This window comes from Battus philenor, unplaced genomic scaffold, assembly GCF_028537555.1.
Source record: "Battus philenor isolate CCGP_79_NKW_IND1 unplaced genomic scaffold, ilBatPhil1.0.hap1 SCAF_6, whole genome shotgun sequence".
NCBI lineage: Eukaryota > Metazoa > Arthropoda > Insecta > Lepidoptera > Papilionidae > Battus > Battus philenor.
In genome coordinates this window covers 3,197,753-3,212,925 of record NW_027181726.1, presented here as the reverse complement: position 1 = coordinate 3,212,925, position 15,173 = coordinate 3,197,753, and the positions used below count along the sequence as shown (strand labels likewise).

Below are 15,173 nucleotides of genomic sequence, written 5' to 3'. Positions count from 1 at the left end.
AACTTAACGAAAGCTTTCATCGTATTTTATTAATATGACTCAATAACTGAAAATATATATGTTAGTGATAGTACTCGTTGTCAAACAAATATAACAAATATTGGTCGTTTTTAGGAAATTTCTAAACCTAGCTATTAATTTTTTGTATAAGATTACTGCTTTGTAACTGTGGCAGCTAAATATTTAACACATATTGAAAACAGATTGTAAAATATTACGTGTAACCATTTTTAGTCTAAATCGAGGTTATACTTTTTGCACACACCAAATATTGGCTGACATCAACATATCGCTGCCTTAAAGTACCTACAAGGTTGAGCGTCGTGCAATAATGGTCGTAACACTATTTCAGATTGCACATCCGCCGCGAGCATCTTCTAGAAGACGCTTTCCGGCGAATCATGTCGTGCGGCAAGAAGGAGCTGCAGAAAGGCAAGCTGTGCGTTCTGTGGGACGGCGAAGAGGGCCTGGACTACGGCGGCCCGAGCCGCGAGTTTTTCTTTCTGCTGTCGCGGGAACTCTTCAACCCCTACTACGGATTGTTCGAGTACTCAGCAAACGACACCTATACGGTCCACGTGTCCCCGATGTCGGCCTTCGTCGACAACCACCAGGAGTGGTAAGTCTCGCCTCCGTGTAGTTTAAGGAACGTATATATCATTTTCATGTTTAACAACCCCAGCATTTTTTTCGATCACACAATATACATACATTTGTACCGTCTTGTCGCTATTAAATAAAACAACTAATCTATAATACATCTTTATTAAAATTAAGTAATGGTACAAATATAAAAGCCCCCAAAAGCCTATGTCTATGGAACTAGTAAACCGGCTATATGATTATATAGCTGGTTTACTAGTTAATCAAGGCCGCGGGAAGCCAGGAAGTTACTGTTTGCTGGCGACAAAAGACCGGTAATCGCGACGAACTTTGAGGGCTTATGCTTTGCAGTGGGCGTCCATCGGTTAACATAATTGAATTTCTTGGGAAACCAACAAATAATTTGTGTAAAGTAAACTGAATATTTTATCTTCTTCTTCTTGAAGTGCCTCTCCAACTAGTGGAGGTTGGCTATCAGCTTCCTGCTCTCTTCCTTATTTTGGTTCTGCGTAATAGCTCAGCAGCGCTGGCGATTCCGGTCCACTCTCTAATGTTACGAAGCCACGAATTCTTTCTCCTACCAACCTTCCAGGAAGGAAGGAATATTTTATAAGTTATAATAATTCTTGCACTGGACATACAAATTCAACCCTGTGTGATACTCTTGAGCCTCGTCTTCTGTTGATATTTTTATATGAATATTATGTAATTGCGGCGGAGGTAAAGAGGTAAACATATAAGTGACTAATTGCGTGCGGCCAATGCGCTGTCGTGCAGCAATTACTATTGATTTGTTTTTCTCGTGACACCCCCGTGTTAAAACACGGAAGCCTCTTACATGCGAAGGACAAACTATCAATCATTGTCTAACTCTTTTCATGACTATTTTAAGACGTGATCAAGCGATTTGTTAAATTAATAATATACACTAAATATTAGAACACTCTATTACAGGGATGGCCAAGCTCATTGATAGTGCGAACCATTTTTCGAAATTTAAAATTATTTGCGAGCCGCAATTGAATACGCATTTAAAACACGTAAAAGAATTTTTTTTTACAAAAATCGTACTTATGAAGTTATTTAAACAAAAGTACAAAATATGTGTATTGAAGTTAGATATAATGGCATATGCATATGACAACACTCCTAATAGTACTTAAGATGCCGGTTAATTATGATCGGTGTTTGGATTTCGCTAATTTTTCGGTGGAATAATTATTATTATTCACACGAGTAATTTGTTTCGATTTCCCAGGAGCTGACATAGGTAATATAAATTTAAATATTGAAATAATTCGTCAATCAATTAGAGGCAAAAATTAATGTTCAAAGAGCCGCATGTGGCTCGCGAGCCGCAGTTTTGCCACCCCTGCTCTATTATATACACATGATCTTACACGACCTTTACATTGTATAGATATTGTATTTTGAAAATGTAAAACAACAGTAATTTAGAAGTTTAGTCTGTATTTGTCTGAATTTATAACAAAGTCCCCAATTATATCTACACGGTCAATGTCAAATACACGTGGTTACTTATATACGGTACATTAAATAACCACCCCTAATGCGGTGACTTCCGTCGATTGTATGCGATTAACGCATTGTTGTCGACGTCCAAATATCGATTTAGGCCGAAAATATTTTTATTATCTGTGGGACAATCGTAAACGTAGCTAATGCTTGTCGTTACCGCATACAATGTCAATAAGCAAACGTGCTATGAATCATATTACACCATTACGTATTTGGAATATACTTTTAGTTTCCAAGAGTTTATATTTCAACTATCGCCACGAATACAAAACATCGATTTTTATTTATTTATATCTTACACTCTATTAATGTCTATGGTATTTTAGGGATCTTCCACTTTTAGTCGTTGATGACCGTTTTGCTCCGTAAAGGCATGATAATCCATTTTTTATTAAAATTAAAATATATTGTTAACTTAATACAAATAAAAAATTTTGGTTAAATTAAAAAACACACTATTTCACACGATTTATTGTCCATGGTTATCAAAGTGCAATTGATACCCACAGATGTACAAATAAAGTGGAATGGGGCTTATATTTATACGTAATTGCTAAAGATACGTTTTTAAAAATGAATCGAGTTTGTATTATAAAAGATAACTTAATACCAGAGATGATTTCAGAAATACGCCAGAAAATAGGAACTTATATTCTGGTATTTCCTTACAATTTAAAAAATAGATGGTAAATCTGTAAGGGATTGCTAGTACATGTAGTCGAAACTAATTCTTCAATATGGCGACCCTAGGTTTTAATATTAGGGATGGAGCAAATGTCGATGGGTATAAAATTTACGAAATAACAGATTTTTTATAAATTCTGCTACCGACGTGTACATAATAAAAAACCAAATAAAATGAGAATAGTTTTAGTGCCCTTTTTTGCCGAATCAAATCCCTTACTACGCATGCGGTTCTCGACGATCAAGTTACTCAGAATATCACGTTTCGTATAAACTGACGGCGCACTCGCGACACTTAGCTGAGTATACTTTTTGTTTGTTACGAGTAACACTATATTGCCGCTGGATTGACGTGTGACCTACACCTTTTATTCCCTTAACTTTAACATTATTATTATTTATTCTGGTCTGATAAAAAATCACTTAGTTATTTTACTTTAAGTTTCTATATCGAGTATGAAGCAGTCCAATAAATATTTACGATGTAATTCTAAGGGCTGTGTTGATTTACGTGCATTTGACGAGTTAGGTTGTCCTAAATTTTCATAAAACAATATTAGAGCAATTCTTTCCGAAGCGTTATTATTTCAACTTAAATACGTGGGTTTCAAAGGTTCTTCTTAATCTGAGAAAAACATACAGCAGATTCAATTTTTTTTCGCACCATTTTCACGTATATTCTTAGTACATTATATTATATCTTCAATTTTCAATATAACTTAAAATTCCATTACAATGCGGTAGTATGTTTTATACATTATATATAAATTTTATAAAGGTATAAGACAATTTCTCTCGACTATGTAGATGTATGCTTTAAATAAACAACAATAATATATTGTTCTGAAAACAGAGATTTATTTAAGAAAAAACTTGAAACACGGTAGGGGGAGGTAATAATAACCTACCTGAAAACAAAGGAACGACATTCAAAGTTTATTATTTAAATTGTTGATTCCTCTTAAAGGTTTACTCTGCAATATTTTAAAATATAACTTTTAACATCTCAAATACCAACTGCTTTACCGACCGGCGACCGCAATGGACGCCATAACAACATCATTAACAGCGCCATCTATGAAATGTCAAGGTTAAATCACTGCTTTACTGACATTAAATAAGCGTGGCACAATAAAAAATAAAATTATTAAAGAAACTAGTTTCTTTACAAAGGTATAACAAATTTTTCTTCTGGACTTAGACAAAATATTCTTTGGAAGTAGAGAGCGAGGAAAGTAGTAACTGTATTTATGTATATGTTTTTTGTGTGGCGACAGGTTCCGTTTCTCGGGACGCGTCCTGGGACTGGCGCTGGTGCATGGATATCTGCTGGAGGCATGGTTTACGCGCGCCCTGTACCGCGCCTTACTACGTCTACCCCCCGCGCTGGAGGATGTGGACGCACTCGACGCGCAGTTCGCTGCCTCTCTGCGCTGGCTGCAGGTATGTCTTGCAAATATTCTCTTTATTTACTTATACAATAACAACTAAAAATTCGTTGCTTATCTTTTAACTGAGATAATACCACGTTTCAACACTTTTATATCTTGACACTGCTTTCAAAAGGTGAAGAAGGTAGCCAAAAAAATCCAGGTCGATAGAATCAAGAATCAGATTGAGCTTCCCTATCTCTATAGAGCCTTTGCAACAAGGGTTCGAAACGCGTTCCTCTGTGAGAAGAGCCCACAGCAGGCTCAGACTACCTTTATGTGAGATTTCAGCTTATGCTCATTATCATATCTCTGTAACCATAGAGCTTAGAAATTTATAATTTTACAAGAATTTTAGTTAACCCTACTTGTTCATTAAAAATGTAAAAATTTCACGCTATATGTTCACGTTATAAAATTTGTGCAGAATATTTTTGTAGCGTGTTGAAAATAACCAAGAATAGATTTTATAACGATTACACCCACAAAATGCAAGGCGGGCCACGTGAAGCGGTCAACGGACGACTAGTAACTAAAAAGATATAAACAGAACAGCTCAAGTGTTAACTGCGATGTTAATACCGTAATTAGAACTACACAATCCTGTCTTGAAACTGCTTTGAAAAGGCGATGAAAAACATCGTAATTTTGTCAGTCTAAATACTAAAACTCCTGACACTTCCTGAAAAGAGGATGAATTGTAAAAGGTAAAATGGTGACCGCAAAACTGACATGTCATAACTTAATGCTTATTGGTAATCATTTCGGCCGCCCACTGCTGGATATAGCTCTCTCACATAAATTTATTTTTAATAATACTGATTGTATATATTGTGATGTAACGAAGTGTGTATATGTGTTGGAATAGTCTGCGCGGTGCGTGTCGTCGCTGGAGCTGACGTTCGCGGTGTCGGAGCGGCTCGCGGACGGGCGCGTGCTGGAGCGCGAGCTGAAGCCGGGCGGGCGCGAGCTGCCCGTCACGGAGCGCAACCGGCACGAGTACCTGGAGCGCGTGGTGCGATGGCGCGTGCAGCGGGGCGTCGCCGCGCAAACCGAGTGGCTTGTGCGCGGCTTCCACGAGGTACCAACAACTTCTTCGCTTGTACACATACCCATCCTTCTAGAAAAACTCCGTCGGTGATGGACGTTAGTACTTTTGAGTGGTGGCAATATTTTACATGAATATTTTTAAAGAACTAAGTCATAGATAAAGGCATATGTAAAGTCATGAGAAGTCGCTAGAGGCGGGCAGCGAAAGACCGATTATCGTGGCGAAGGGTTGGGGTGACCTTTCTGCTTCTATCGACTGACCTTACCATGATGATGTTCAAAAATATGATTTGATTGTTTAGGAACTTATAAAACCTTCAGTAGTCGTCCTCGCACTCACTTCTTAGTCCTAGGACATATCATAAGTGCAATACATAGTTTTTAGTATTATATACAAGTTTCCATTGTGCGCCAGGGGCATGTAGCTCATTTTCGCTTCAATTTTTCATCATCAAATATCGGCACGATAACCGGCTTTGCGCTGCCCGCATTCATCGACATCATTCCCGCGACCTTCGCTATGTCCACCTGGTTGGAGGTCTACCCATGCAAATTATATATTAAATAGTCTTAAATTCGCAAATTTGATAATTAAATTGTATAAGTAATCTGAATGTAGTAACAAGCAAATTTTGCAAGTTTGTATTAAAAGGAGCAATAAATATCGATTTATATACGATAGTAATGTTACTTAACCCTTAAGTAATAGAATCAGACTATTTAATTTGCTTCCATTGGCCTATCGTTGTTCGTTTCGTTTTAAAAATAAGAAAGCTATTGCATAAAGTATATTCCCAAAAAGTAAACATCTGAATTCGTCAACAACATTGTTTTGCCGCGAAACGATTTGGCACAATATTGGCAATTCAACGTGACCTAGCTCAAATTAATGCGATAAAACTCGTAGGCGCTACAACAAAACAATTAATTACAATTATATTATCTAGCACATTGTTGGAGAACTTTAAATCATACTTCTGTGGAAATTATTTTAATTTTAATTAAATTGTCTATGCACAAACTGCTTTTTTTATCTTCACCTAAGTATCACATTAAAACTTTCTTACATTAATTTAAATTATTCATCATTTAAATTATACTACAATAAACAATTAAAATAGTATTTCCTATCATGCAGAAGTATTCATATATTTAGAATAATAAATTTAATGTAAATATAAGACGATGGGACGTTAAGGTTCTGAAGTGGACCCTGGGCAATAGGACATCCACCTACAGAAGTCGTCAGGGCTTATGTCCAGTCGTAGACATTCTATGTCTGAAGAGATTAGCCTCTTGAATATTTCTTTTATGCCCCTCTTTATAAACATACTAAAGTAATGTATGTTAGTGGCAAGCGGTGACCTTAATGAGAAACAACAGCGAATAATTCAACCTCGTTGGTTACTACATAATGTGCTTACTATATTTAAATATGTCTTTCTTATTCCTTAATAAATTTGTTATATTTAGAGTACAAATTCACCTTTTTTCCTAATTTTTCTATAATAACAGAACATGGGAACTGCTATCATAGATTCCAAGTAACATGCCCTTTCGTTTACAGGTGGTGGACCCAAGACTGGTGGGCGCGTTTGACGCTCGCGAGCTGGAACTGGTGATCGCGGGCGCGCCCGAGCTTGACGTAGCCGATTGGCGCGACAACACAGAGTACCGCGGCGGCTACCACGATGACCACCCTGTCATCATTTGGTTCTGGCAGGCCATCGATAGGTACTGATAGTCATGCGCTTAAAACATACTTATTGAAACTATCAGGATAATGTGGTTTTGAATGTGCATAGTTAAGTAGAGTCATGTCCAAAGCTTATAGACTTTTATACGTTTTATAATTTGTCCCTAACTTAATAAGAGCTTCCAGGATTTAGATAATATTTGTACTATTCAAAACATTTGCAAAATCATCAGATCTTTAGGAATGCCTTGGACATCTATTTTAAGTGTATCTTACGGATATATGGTAATGTCATCTTTTCAGCCACAGGATATCCACATAGGCCTTGCCCACACATTAGATATATATAATTATTAGAATAAAAAATAATGTCAATTTTTCATCCCATGCCAAGTAAACCATATAGTTCAATACTATAAAAAAAAAACTAATTTCATAATGAATCAGAAGAACGTTCGTAAAATTTGAAGATTTAAAATTTCTTATTAAAGACATTGTTAGCATGTGTATGCAAGTAACAGGCTATTTCACATCATATATACTTATATATGAATTATCGACCGAACATAATTCATCGGGACAACGGCTTCTTGCACATGTATGTAATGATATAAAGATACCGTTATCTAGATAGACATATTATTGCTATATACTATGTACACATGCCCATGGCGAGAAATCAACACTACCTTGTATCTACATGCAAGTACTTTACTTTCTCAATACTCTCCTGCATACTAACCTATTGACTAATTCACTTCATTCAAACTTCCTAATTTTAATTACAAAAGTAAAAAGAAAGAAGGTCAAAATATTAACCCTCAAAAGAGAACAAAAAATAATTTGATCATTAAGAAAAAATACTACAAAGGGTTACGTAAAATCGTTGTAGCACTCTCTAATGGTGCACAAAAATTACTCGGTGCTATCTGAAATGAGGTAATTAGTGAAATAATTTCGTATTTGGTTGTAGGTTCACAAATGAGCAAAGGCTGCGGCTGGTGCAGTTCGTGACGGGCACGTCATCGATACCCTACGAAGGATTCTCTGCGCTGCGAGGGTCAACGGGCCCGCGCCGCTTCTGCATCGAGCGCTGGGGCCGCGTGGAATCGCTGCCGCGCGCCCACACTTGCTTCAACCGCCTCGACCTGCCGCCCTACCCCACGGCGCAACTACTGCACGAGAAGCTCCTCCTCGCCGTCGAAGAAACCAACACCTTCGGCATCGAGTGAACATCGCCAAGCGCCAACCATATTATGAATCACGTCTTGTCGGTTGCATCCGATGGCTTTACTGTTTGAACCCAAAATAGATCAAGAATGCACCAGATGTAAATTTATACACCTACAGTCCTTGTAAATAGTAGTCAATTGGTAGAATAGTTGCGCAAATAAACAAAGATAGTTTAACATTATGCGTAGGATACATAGCGCGGTACATACACGACTAGACAACAGTATAACTAGCCACTTGTGTATTTATCGAGGTTTGTACTTTATTAAATGCTTTTATTGTAAGTATCGTATACTGTGGCTGTGAAACGGGCGCGTGTCCCGGGACTTAGATATTACGCTTTTACGTCACTAATTTATAAATTCGCTTTCACTTCCGAACAAGGCATATGTCCAGGAATAAATAGTGTGAAGCAACACAAAGGTAAAACTAAAGCATAAAGTATTAAGTACCAAGTATTACAAAATTATCTTTATTGCTTGAAACAGACATGACCAAAATCTCCAATTACATACACTACCTAGTCAGCTATATTGCTTATATGCATCAACACTATACCAACAGTATAACGGCTGTATAGTTTCTCCGGCTACAGTCAAATTTTAATTTTAGGAAACATTGTCATGTGAATGTGATTTGTGTTCTTGTTTCGTTGTAAATGTTCCTCTTTTGTTAGTTAATATATACCGTAACAGAGAGCTCTACCCTCCTATGGACACACTGGACCTAACACCAAGAGTTTCTAGCGAAAACAGATTTTGGTTGCAATTGTATATAAAAATTATTTATTATGCTTCTGTATGATACACTCTGGTTTATTTTGTAAGTAATAGCTTTATTATGTTGAGTATTTAACTAATTTGAATATTTTATTGTGTAAATTTTAAGTAACTTGTTTTTGTGTGAATGTGATAAAATGTGTCAATATACAATATTACTTACTAACAGTGGTTTCATTTATATCAATTGTATTGTGTGGTCAACCACAAATGACAGTTTGTGGTACAACAGCAATCCCTTGTCGTCAACTATTGCAAAAAGGCTATCTGATAACATTACTATTCAACATTCTAATGGTGGCCATGAGAACCAGTGGCCAACTAGTAATTATTCAAATTGATTCAAAACTTTGAATATTCTTATGATATTTGAAGTGCTAAAAAGCAATTGATTTTATCAAAAATAACATGGATGAAGTTACAATATTCCCTTAACAACAAACTTCAATTCCTCGATTAAAATACATTGTGAGCAATCGTATCAATCAAAGTAAAGGTTGTGACAACTAGGCCTAGCGTTTAATAGCCTCCATAATGGCAAGTCAATTTAAATAAAAATAATAGAATGTAAGGGGGAGGAAATATTATGGGCCTTGAATAAGTAAGAAATCTATGAAAGTAGAATACGAAAATAATTAAGAAAGTTCACACATACAAAATGTTTATTTTTCAAGAAGTTTGTGTAACAACAAAAATCAACCTTGTTTTTGACCTTATCTTTTAAAACATATATAACTATTTACAGTTCCAAAAGTCTGCATTCGTCAACACAAACTGATGATACAAAATGCAACAAGGGTTATTTCTTCGCATGTCTACGCTAAGTTGTGACGGAGTTAAGTCATTAATGTGTCACAGTCTGTATGTTTCAAAATCTTATAACTCATAAATGTTAAACATAAAGCTGTGAATACATTGATAAAAGCTACTGTTATGATAGTTCCATACGCATTACTGTAGCTATGTGAATTTAAACTTAAACCTTACAATATCCTCCCCCCTCCATTACACCACAAAATGTTAAGAATCAAATTAAGATCATAGGACTCTAGGACCCCAGCATCCGTAGATGAGATGGCCATTGTCCTGACAAATAAAATTTGTAACATAATACACACTCGTGTAAATATTTTGTATATTTACTTCAAAAATAACGGTACATACAGTATTAATTTGTATTTCTATAGTACTTTCAAAAGGGGAGAAGGACGACTCACTGCGAGTCTAGCTGAGAGAGGGGAAATCCTTGCTGTCGTCGACCTTGGGCGGCGCGACCTGCGAGCGCGGCTGCGGGCGCTCCTCCGGCGGCGGCTCGTCGCGCGGAGGGCCCCGCCCACGCCCGCGCCCACGGCCTCGTCCGCGCCCGCCCGTGCCGCCACGGCGCGCCCCATCGTTGAACGTGAACTCGATGTCCAGCACGCGCTTCTGACGCCCGACGCGCTGCGGATAGTCGGCCATGTCGTACTCCTCGTCACTCTCGTCGTCCTCTCCACCCTCCTTCTTCTTCTCCAGCATTACAAAATTCTTCCACTGGCTCAAGTCCTCGCCTTCCCCTGCCTTGCGTAAGTTGTACTGCGGCGCCGTGCGCTGGGCGTTACGCAGCGCTTTGTACTCGTCCAATGTCAGCTCGCGGGGCTCCTCCTCCGCCGGCACCGTGCGCTCCGCATCAGGCTGCTGCCCGTCTCCAGCCGCCGCCACATCTGCAACCTTCTCGTCTACAGCCTCACCTTCAGAGCCAGTCTTCTGCAGTTCGTCCAAATCGTCTTTGATGGTGCCCCAGTTGTGTGGGCCACCTCCCTCGCGCTTGTCAACCGGTTTCACGCCGGTCTTGTCGGAGCCGGATCTCCTGTCGAACTCGCGCTTACCCCTGCTGTCATAGGCGGGCCTCGGACCACGTTGTCCCTCACGCGGTTCACGCGGCGGCCGGGGTCCGCGACGTTCGCCTCCTTCCGGGTTGTCGTTAAAGTTACGCCGCTCAACGTTAGGCCGACGGTCAGTAAACTCACGACGCGGGGGCCGCGGCACGACGTCCTTGCCTTCGACGGCTCCGTTCTGAGGCCGTTCCTCGCGGCGCCGCGGAGGCGGGCGCTCTACGTTACGATCACCAGTTCGCGCAGGCCCTTTGCTCTTTTGTTGATCGCCGCTCTTAATTTCCTGAGACTTCACATTTTGGGTTTCCTTTATTCCTTTACGGGTAACAACACTGCCACCCTTAGGCTTACTCTCAGGTTTCCCTTTGTTCTCTTTTTCGGCTTCTTTGGTCTTCTTTTTAAGCTCCTTGGCTTGCTCTTGCGCTTTTAACGCATCAAGAGGATCGGACTCATCGTCCAAAAAAAGAGCGTATCGGTTAACAGTCCCCACACCGTAGGAATTCTCCATTGTGATCCTCTTGATGATTTAATCACACAGAAACTGGATGTTGATGGATAATTTTACACACTTTAACAAGTCGACATTTTGTCTTATTTTATTGATTTCATTTAATATGGCGGACAAACGAACACACTAATACGCCATATGACGGCAGGAATAGAGAAAAGAATGAATATGGCGGAGAGGCTAACTTTTAAAATTGACTCATAGTCTATGGTTTATGAACGAAGCTAGTGCAGTATGTAGCGTCAAAATTAATAAAAAATTTCAATTTTTAATTTATAAAAAAAAAATAAAAAACGATGGAATAAATTTCTTAATATAACTTAAATTAAAAAATATCGAAATTTATTACGTGTAACATAACATCATTAAAGTAATTTTTTAAACTATTATCAGGCATCATATTCCAATAGATAGTTTATATTAAATTAAATAGAACTTAAAATAATTAAATTAACACAAAATTGTACATGACTCGACAGTGAGACATAGTTTTACTATTACACTACTACATTACTAAAAAAAAACTGTGTTATCATGTCACGTTTTTTTCCATTTTAATAATAATCATTTTATATTTAATTATTATTTATACAGCAAACTTTTACTAGAAAGAAAAAAACTTGGTATTACAAACAGTTAGAAAGTATTTTTCTAAAGTGTTGCCATGGCCAATATTATTTATATAATAAAAAACTACAAGCCTTTATTCGTTTTTCTTAATTAAAGCAATCACTTAGTGTTTCAGTTATATGCAAAAGACCTGGAAAAAAAAATTTACGAAATCATGGGCGAAATTCTAACAAATAATTTTACTGGCCAGTTCCACATATTCCTTAAGGTATTATGTAAGAAAAATTGCAGCCAACTCGTTTAAATTAAAAAAAAACATTCTTTTAAATTTACGTATAATTTCATATTGATATTTTACAGTTTTACTAGAGCTAAAAAATGAAAATAATTAAATTTGTTAATAAAGTTACATCATGTAACATTTATAAATCTAATCATCTTAGCAAAATTTTAACAAGAAAATTCAGCCAAGATAATTTTACTTCTGGATCATCAAACCTAAGAACTCCTATAAATGCTTATTATAACCATTATATACATTTACCATTACCAAAAGACAAAATATTTGCCACATATATTTGGATTGATGGGAGTGGTATTAACCTACGTTCTAAGGATCGTATTTTGGAAAAAGTTCCATGTGATTTGAGTACGATACCGAAATGGTCTTTCGACGGCAGTTCAACTGGTCTTGCGAAAACTCAAGAGTCTGATACGTTATTGATACCATCTGCCGTTTATAAAGACCCCTTTCGTATGAATCCACACATACTCGTATTATGTGAGACATATTACGGCGATGGAACTCCCACTCCGACTAACTTCAGAGCACAATGTGCTAAAGTACTTAGCAAAATTTCAAATCTAGAGCCCTGGTTCGGTATTGAACAGGAATATACAATATTTGATAATGATTTGTGGCCATTAGGTTGGCCCAAAGGCAGAGGCTTTGCTGTATTGAATTCTTTATTTTCATACTGCGGGTTAGGAGAACACGTTGCAGGAAGAGAAATCGTCGAGTGTCATGCAAGGGCTTGTTTATTTTCCGGCATGGATTATGGTGGCTCTAATGCTGAAGTAATGAAAGGTTCGTGGGAATATCAAGTGGGTCCAAGCTTAGGAATTAAAGCAGCTGATGATCTATGGATAGGACGATACCTACTCAACAGAATAGCAGAACATTTTGGGTCAATAATAAGTTATCATCCGAAGCCAATGGGTAAAGATCAACCAGGAATAGGCTGTCATCATAATTTTAGCACAAATAAAATGCGAGATAAAGACGGTATTACTGAAATCCAAAATGTTTGCAACATTTTGTGCACCAAGCATGAAAACTTTATAAAAAACTATGGTCTAGGAGAAGGAGAAGAAAATAAGAAACGATTGACAGGAAGATTTGAAACTGCGCCATATGATTCATGCAGGTGGGCTGTCGGAGATCGTGGAGCTTCAATAAGGGTCCAAAAGTCAGTGGCGGCAGAGCGTAAAGGCTTTTTAGAAGATCGAAGACCCGCTGGAGATTGCGATCCTTACAGAGTATGTACGTTGCTCGCCGAAACATGCTCGTAGATTTAATAATTTGTAATTTGGAGGTACAAGAACAACTGTTTTTTTTTATTATTTTTACCATATTTATTTTGAGTTAAATTGATTTTATGTATACCGTCTTTTTATAAAATTACACTGCGACAATTCTGCTTTAGAAAAGCCTTTTAAAATAGAAGATAAATATATTCTATTTTCATATTGTTGTCATTTAAAACATAATTTCTAAATTGTAAAATTGTCACAATTTCAAAATTTTAAGTAGCGGACAAAATTTCTTTATTTTTGTCTATTTCTAAATTTAATATACGTCATTTAAATACAGTATAAAACATAAAAGGAAAATGAAAACTTTAACATGCCTATCTCTACTGTTAAAACAAGCCAATGCATACGTTATTCCAAAGAGAAATTTACTGAAGCACAATATAAATCATATATTGAGTAAAAAGGTAATGGACAAGTATTTAAGATTGCCAATGCCGTGTAATAAAGTACTTGCTACGTACGTCTGGATCGACGGCTCCGGTATTCATTTGAGGAACAAAGACCGAATATTGAGTTGTACACCTTACGCCGCCGATGCAGCCCCTGGTTGGTCATTTGATGGTAGTTCCACAGGACAAGCTTCTACTGATAACTCTGATACTGTTCTAAAACCATGTGCTGTGTACAGAGATCCTTTTAGAATGGAGCCACATGTTTTAGTCCTTTGTGAAGTTTACAGAGGCGACGGTAAGCCGGTGCCTACAAACCATAGAAAATTTTGTAATGATTTATGTGAGTTTCACAAAGCCGAAGAACCATGGTTTGGATTAGAGCAAGAATATACTATGCTTGATGTAGATGGCTGGGGATTAGGTTGGCCAAAAGGTGGTGGATTTCCTGCCGTACAATATGAATTTTCTTACTGTGGAATTGGTGCAAAGTATGCTGCAGGCCGTGATGTCAGCGAAGCTCATGCAAAATCATGTCTTTACGCTGGCTGTGATTTTGAAGGAACTAATGCTGAAGTCATGTATGCTTGTTGGGAATTCCAGATAGGAACAACAATTGGTATCAAGGCTGCCGACGATTTGTGGATGGCAAGATACATTATGAATAGAGTTGGTGAAGATTATGGCGTTGATATCACGTATCATCCAAAACCTATGGGCCCTAAACACCCTGGTATAGGTATGCATCATAATTTTAGTACAAAAAAAATGCGCTCAGATGGTGGTTACAAATTTATTGAAGAATGTGTTAAAAAGTTAGAAACTAATCACATGAAACATATGAAAAATTATGGTATCGATGAGGCTGGAAATCGAATGCGACTTTCAGGCAAATTCGAGACAGCACCATTTGATAAGTTTTCATGGGGTGTAGCTAACAGAAAGTCCTCCATAAGGATTCAACGAAGTGTCAAAGAAAAAGGCAAAGGGTTCTTTGAAGATCGAAGGCCTGCCGGCGATTGTGATCCATACTTAGTTTGTGGGCTATTGTTAGAAACATGCCTGGGCCCTGCTGGTGGCGGCAAGTGCAAATAAAAATCTTTGAACTGTAGTGAACAACGTTTCCCGAGTTTTGTGATAGATTACCTTAATATATTTTAACCTTTTTGTAAATACGTTGAAGAAAACAATTTTTTATTTAAATCACAATGTTTTTTATTGTTAA

At 37.5% G+C, this 15,173-nt stretch overlaps 4 protein-coding genes across 5 annotated transcripts in view; 3 read left to right on the top strand and 1 right to left on the bottom strand.

Annotated features, from left to right (window-relative positions):
• The window catches only part of Hecw (Hecw ubiquitin protein ligase), a 146,361-nt gene extending 137,196 nt beyond the window's left edge, over positions 1 to 9,165 (top strand). For both annotated transcript variants that reach the window (XM_068773922.1, XM_068773921.1), the window contains 5 exons: positions 353 to 619; positions 4,104 to 4,269; positions 5,125 to 5,337; positions 6,874 to 7,040; positions 7,976 to 9,165. In XM_068773922.1, coding sequence (XP_068630023.1) covers positions 353 to 619; positions 4,104 to 4,269; positions 5,125 to 5,337; positions 6,874 to 7,040; positions 7,976 to 8,234 — 1,072 coding nt within the window. In that variant the 3' untranslated portion in view covers positions 8,235 to 9,165. The remainder of the gene's footprint in view (positions 1 to 352; positions 620 to 4,103; positions 4,270 to 5,124; positions 5,338 to 6,873; positions 7,041 to 7,975) is intronic.
• A 493-nt stretch (positions 9,166 to 9,658) lies between these two features.
• Positions 9,659 to 11,567, bottom strand: LOC137930624 (SERPINE1 mRNA-binding protein 1-like). The gene has a single exon (XM_068773923.1). It carries the CDS (start codon positions 11,391 to 11,393, stop codon positions 10,239 to 10,241), a length of 1,155 nt encoding a protein of 384 aa, XP_068630024.1. The 5' UTR covers positions 11,394 to 11,567; the 3' UTR covers positions 9,659 to 10,238.
• Positions 11,568 to 12,341: 774 nt separating this feature from the next.
• On the top strand, positions 12,342 to 13,648 carry LOC137930316 (uncharacterized). The gene has a single exon (XM_068773547.1). It carries the CDS (start codon positions 12,342 to 12,344, stop codon positions 13,533 to 13,535), a length of 1,194 nt encoding a protein of 397 aa, XP_068629648.1. The 3' UTR covers positions 13,536 to 13,648.
• Positions 13,649 to 13,903: 255 nt separating this feature from the next.
• LOC137930608 (glutamine synthetase 1, mitochondrial-like) lies at positions 13,904 to 15,115 on the top strand. The gene has a single exon (XM_068773905.1). The coding sequence runs from the start codon at positions 13,967 to 13,969 to the stop codon at positions 15,041 to 15,043; it is 1,077 nt and encodes a 358-aa protein (XP_068630006.1). The 5' UTR covers positions 13,904 to 13,966; the 3' UTR covers positions 15,044 to 15,115.
• The last annotated feature ends 58 nt before the right edge of the window (positions 15,116 to 15,173 follow it).